Source organism: Cicer arietinum, chromosome 1, assembly GCF_000331145.2.
Source record: "Cicer arietinum cultivar CDC Frontier isolate Library 1 chromosome 1, Cicar.CDCFrontier_v2.0, whole genome shotgun sequence".
In the NCBI taxonomy this organism is placed as follows: domain Eukaryota; kingdom Viridiplantae; phylum Streptophyta; class Magnoliopsida; order Fabales; family Fabaceae; genus Cicer; species Cicer arietinum.
In genome coordinates, this window is record NC_021160.2 from 13,682,225 (window position 1) to 13,688,741 (window position 6,517).

At 26.1% G+C, this 6,517-nt stretch overlaps 1 protein-coding gene across 1 annotated transcript in view; it reads right to left on the reverse strand.

The window, feature by feature from the left end:
* Positions 1-1,440, reverse strand: part of LOC101492023 (large ribosomal subunit protein uL30w-like) — a 2,747-nt gene extending 1,307 nt beyond the window's left edge. Inside the window, exons 1-4 of the mRNA XM_004487960.4 lie at positions 1,318-1,440; positions 1,051-1,231; positions 854-951; positions 708-765 (exon numbers count right to left, since the gene is read on the reverse strand). Of these exons, the coding sequence (XP_004488017.1) occupies positions 708-765; positions 854-951; positions 1,051-1,230 (336 nt within the window). The 5' untranslated portion in view covers position 1,231; positions 1,318-1,440. The remainder of the gene's footprint in view (positions 1-707; positions 766-853; positions 952-1,050; positions 1,232-1,317) is intronic.
* Positions 1,441-6,517: the final 5,077 nt, after the last annotated feature.

Consider the following 6,517-nt stretch of genomic DNA (forward strand, 5'->3'; position numbering starts at 1 on the left):
GGAAAGAGAACTTAACCACTTGGTTATATGGGTCTAACAAGAATCAATTCTATGAAAAGCTTTAGCTGTCAAACATGGAAATTCTACCTTGTATCAATTAGCGAGTATAGACATGCAAACAAGAGATCATAAGTAAATACAAAAATCTTACCCAATGTATTAAATTATATTCAATTCAATAATACACAAACAAACACAGACACACACACATACATACAATCTAACACATAAGAAAAAACAACTTTAAACTCTCTACTTAGTAAACAGTTGGACAAAGAAGTCATTTCAAAGAAGTTAGAAAGCTTATATTATGAAATATACAATGAATATGATATAGTGTTCGATTAAACGAATCCCATTTATATTAACTTATCAATGAGTGCTAATAGACTCCCAAGAATAACTCACTGAATAAAAACTTAATCAAAGGAGCATTGCATGATATCTGAAGCAGAACCTCAAAAACACAGAAAATCATCACTCAGAAATGCAAGACACATTGCACCCAAAATTTTAGACACATAAAATTCCAACACTCACTTGTATACAGTCAAATAACCAAGATTTTAAATTCAAATTCACAGAAACATCCCTTGACAAACTTGTAAAATGAACTTACTAATCAACACCCATCAAGAACAAAAACAATAGCAGCAACCCAATTCATTGAATGACCAAATACAAATAAAAAATAATATGAACATTACCTGTCTCAAACGCAAAAGCTGCAAAATCTTCCTTGATTTTGGGTCCATAGCATTTATACTGACATTATACAAATAACAGTGATCCCATTAACAACAACAACAAAAACTGTAAAATAAGATAAAATAAAATAAACAGTATTAATTACCCTCTGATCCTGATAATGAACAATAGCTTAGCTTCAGGATCAACATAAAACCCACCCTTGAGCTTAGCTTCACGCTTCAAGCTAATCAACTCCTTTTGCTGAACACAAATCAAATAGATAAATAAATATACAAATACATGATCGAATAATTAGAATAATTAGAATAATTAAATAAATTAAATTAAAATTCTAAATACCGCATCATCGTATTCTTTAGCGTACTGTTTGGCTCTGCTCCAAATGAGTTTCCTTGTTTCAGACCTTTTCTTCTTTGCCGATTCAAGTTCCTGCTTTTTAGCCAAAGCCCATTCCTCACTCCTTTTCTGCTTCTTCAAAACGGATTCTGGAACCACCGATTTCACTTCCTCCTTGGTCATCCTTCACATTCATTCACGAAATGAAATCAGAAAACGAAAATCCTAATTCAATGCAAAATCGAGAGAGGGAGAAAATAAAAAACTCACTTGGTGTTGTTGTGATGCTACAACGGCAACGACGGGAGGAGGCAGAACCTATGACCGAACTGAAGCAGCAATTTTGTTAGGGTTTTGTATAGGACTTTTGTTTCAGGCTTGTGGGCTTTTATATATTTGGGCTTTTAGATAATATTGAAGCTGCAAGTCCACTATTGTTTACTATACACACCCCACTATGTGCATTTACAATTAAAATCTATGGTAAATCTCATGAAGACATAGAGAAACATTTACACACAAGAAATAATCTATAATCTATCTAATTATATTATATATAAAGAGACTTCTATGTTTAGCTCAACTAGAGTTAATATTGTTAACTATAATATAATATAAGGCAGTTGTATATTTTTTTTTTTACCGTTTTTTTTAAAAAAAATCTCTTACTAAAACATAAAACAATTGGATGAATTAAATACCAATTTTAGAATTTTTGGTGAGTCCGGTATTGATTTAAATTTTTAGATGAATAAGATATTAAAGTGACGATGGTCGACTTAGTTCGAGATTAAAATAGTAATTTACTATATTTATTAATTTTATATCTTCATCTCTTTTAAATTTAACACATCTAATTAATTGCATCTTGCTCATCTTCTTTTACATACGGGTGTTCATGATGCAAAAACTGATCTACATTGGACCATATTAATGATTTGGTTCAGTTTTTGAAAATTATTTTCAAATTAAGTTCAATGCAGTTTTGAACCGGTTTAAAATTAGTTTATAAATATAAACTAGTTTAATATTTTGAACAAATTTTTAGTTCAAATCAATTTCAAAATAGTTATTCGAAAAAAGAATTTTGAAATTCTTTTGATAAAAAAAATAGAGAAAAATAAATGTACAAAATTTTCCAATAAAAACTTTTTTCGAAAAAATAATTTTGAAATTCTTTTGTCAAATGTTTTTTCATTTTTTCGAGAAAAATAGTTATAAAAAATTTTTCAATAAAAAAAACTTTGATTTTTTTTTAGGAAAAAATCATATCGATTTTTTTTCTCAAAAATTTTTCATGAAAAAATGATTAAATATATTTTTGGTCCTTGCAATTACAGTTTATTTATTTATTTTAGTTCTCATAAGTTTTTTTGTTTAGTTTACATCCCTACAAATATAATTTTATTTTAAAATAGTCCTTTCATCCAACTTCCGTTACAAAAACTATAATACCGTTAAACACCTAACTGTACTTAAAAAATATCATTTTTTTAACCTAAATATAAACCCACAATATAAATAAATTATAATTTTTTTTAACCTAAAATTAACCCAAAATATTTCATTCTTCTTCTCTAAAATTAACCTGAAATATTTCATTCTTTTTCCCTAAAAAACTACACTTCTACCTAAATTAGGCTTAAGAATCCAAATACAATATTAGTACAAAATTGTGAGTGTTTGTTTCTTCTTTCAATTGATTCGCTTCAATTTTCTTTGTGCCCATGGATGGAAAAATTAAATTGAAGCTAGCGTTTGAGAATTTATTCAAAACAATGAACCAACTGTTTGCATTGTCAACTAATTGAATTTAAAAAATCTGATAAACCTATAAATCCCAAAGCAGGATTGACCATGAAACGATTATTATAGAAGAAAAAAATTAAAAAAAAAATATTGAACCAACAATTCAGAAAAACTTACCGATATTATCTTAATATCGTCACTATCTTTGATAATATACTACATATAGCTATCTTGCAACAATTTCAGAAGAAACCATTTGAAGTTGTTAATTTTAAGTTTTGTTAGGGAAGAAGAACGAAATATTTGGATTTAATTTGAGGTTAAAAAAATGTTATAATTTAATTATATTGGAAGTTTATGTTTAGGTTATAAAAATGATATTTTTAATTATATTTAGGTTTAACGGTGTTATAGTTTTTGTAATGGAAGTTGGATGAAATAATTATTTTAAAATGAAATTATATTTGCAGGATGTAAACTAAACAAAAAAACTTACGAGGATCAAAATAAAAAAATGTTACAATTGTAAGGATCAAAGACATATTTAAACCTTCTTTTTAATCTATTTTTTTCAATTTTTTTTTATATTTTCTATATTTTTTTCGAGAAAAATAAATTTAAAAAATTTTGTAAGTAGAATAATTATTAAGTAGAAAAATAAATTTAAAAAATTTTGTAAGTAGAATAATTATTAAGTAGAAAAATAAATTTAATAACAAATTATTAAGTAGAATAATTCTATGTAAATTGATCATCCAATTCCCTCTCTCTCTATATATATATTATTAAAGTATTTAATTTTTTTATAATTATATAAAAAATCACAACTATAAATAGTTAACTAGTTTTTTCTACTTAATTATTAATTGTATAAATTATTAATATTTTTTTTCTTTCTATTTTCACAAAATAAAATAAAATTGTATATGTATATTTTAACTTCTTAGATCAAACACATAAAAATTTAAATCGAATTTTAATTTGATGTCTTATAAAATCTATAATAGTATTTAAATAATAATACTAAATTTTTATTTACTTTTTATACTTTAGATTATAAAATTATTTATTTATTAAATTAATATAATCAATTTTTTCTTTTCTAATTGATAATATAGTTAATTAATTAATTACTTTTTGTTTTGACACGGCTAAAAATATATTTATAAAAATCACAATCTATGGTACGAAGTGTACTAGAATGAATACAAAGAATCAAAAGTCATCAATAAAAAAAATAAGTGTACATCTCAGAAAAGATTGGGAACACCACGAAATAAAATCATAGAGAAATGTTGCATTTGCTTTAATTCACTTTCATGAAATAACCTTACTATTCAATCAAAAATAGAAACTCAATCATTCAATAAAGTCCATCCACACACGTCCAAACACATGACAAACCAAGAAACAATTTGAATTTTTTTGTTCAATCTGCATCCCGCCACACACGAAGGAGAATCAATCTAACCAATGTCTATGGATATTAAATTGTTTTTTATAGTTAACCTATGCGCACACAAAAAGTACCATCTGACAGCTCTTTATCAAGTGTATTAAATTGTTTAAGTAAAAAACAAATTAAAATTAACAAGATAAAGATTACGACGAAAACAATTAGAAAATTTAAATCACCTTCTTTTCACTAGATAAGTATTAATTTACTATTTTAACAATTTAATCTATTTGATTATGTCAAATAACCAATTAGACTAAGATAAATTTCTAGGCTCAAAATATTTTTTTTATAACAATGAATCTTAATTCCTTAATGGATCAGGTTTATTACTAAAAATATATACAAATGTTAATTTATTAGACATATGTTAATATTTTACATTTATATAATAATATTGAAACATAAACATTCATTTTATTTCAGATTATTATAGCCTATTTTCTAATAAAGAAATAATATATCGATTCAACTATACAGTGATCAAACACAGAAAAATATTAAAAAGAAAAATATACGAAAAATCAAATATTTTATAATTGCATAAATAACATACGAAAACCAAACCCATATAGATTCAAGAAGATTTATATAATACCTAATCAATGAGTAAATTAGTTGCTCATATTATTTAATAAAATACACGTAGAAAAAAATTACATATAAAAGTTGCACGAGGTAATCTCTAAAGTGTAATTGCCTTTTGTTTTGCATCAAAAAATTCATACTCTATTTTTTACTTTTTATTTTCTGCATCTCTCTTATTGTCGCTCCTTTATCACTAGGTAATGTGCTAGTTACTTCACAACTTCAGTAATATTGTTCCGTTAAACTAATCAATATGTTACAAAAATTCCACAAACTATCTGACTAATAAGGAAATTAAAAATATCAATACCTAATAGATTTAAGAATTACAAGATAAAAATTTATTCAAATAAAACCTAAAATTAACTAAAAACTATGATATCTAAAATAAATAAATATTTAAAAGACACTAAAAAATATGCATATGATAAAGAGTTATCGCAACCTCAAACTTAACTTATTGTTTGTCCTTAAACAACTATTTAATTTAAACCAAAGTTAAAAATCAATATGAAACACAAAGTTAACTCTTTATTTATATCATACGCAATCATAAAAAATATGCTTCATATAATACATTTTTCATACTTAATTGTCACTTAACATCTCAAAACCATATCAACGGGACATATTCAACATGCATTTATCAAGTTCAATCATCTCTGCAATCTCTCCCCATAATTTCTCTCAAGTAATTAAATAGGATGATTATTCAAATCATGTAACATGCACAAACTATCATAAGCTTGACAATATTCTAAGTAGGTTCACAATGTAAATTGCACATCCAATATTAGAGTTCTTTAAGGATTGTAATGATGCCAAGGCATAGGTGGGTCATTTGAAATAGTGGACTTACAACTTGAAGTTAAGAAAACCTTCTAAATATTTTAATATCATGTAGTGACTTTGACAACTTATCAACTAGTAAAGTAAAACAAAGTAGAAAATTGATTTGTTCGCAATTTTATTTTTTTATACTCCATCTTTTGACATGAATGATGTTTTAAGGATAACTCAATTACTACTTAGTGAAATAATACACCATATTATCTTATGACATGAATGATGTTTTGAGGATCACCAAATTATTACTTAGCAAGATGACATGTTTATTTTTGTATATATATTTTTCCAGCAGTTTTCTCCTTTTGTACCTCACCCCAAATTTAAAAAGATGTTATTTCACGAGCCATCTCAAACTTAATATGATAATGTCTATGAGATAGAGAAGATAATACTGATGACGTTAAACTGATGATATTCCCTCACATCGTCATCATCAGCAAACTGAAACAGTTTGTTCATATGAATCAAAAATTGGACTTCAACGGTTGAAAGTTTGACATGTGCTCATCTGATTCTTTTAACAACTGTCAACACATCACATAAGCTGAATCTACGATTATTAAGCATCTACTCCACCCCTCATCTTTTTCTATCGATGTATGTGTTATAAGGTGTCTGTTGATAGGCGAGTGAAGAAAATATGACACATCGTCTAAGGTCCTCTCATCTCACTAATAGGAAGATGGAATGGGAAAGTCTCCATTTGTCACCTCTCAACAAATGCAAACAACATGCCTACGTTTATTAACTTGTAGCATGTGTTTCCAAGATCAGCTAAGCTGGAGGCTTTGATTGGATTCCAAAACCAAGTCACAATAGAAGTTGGAA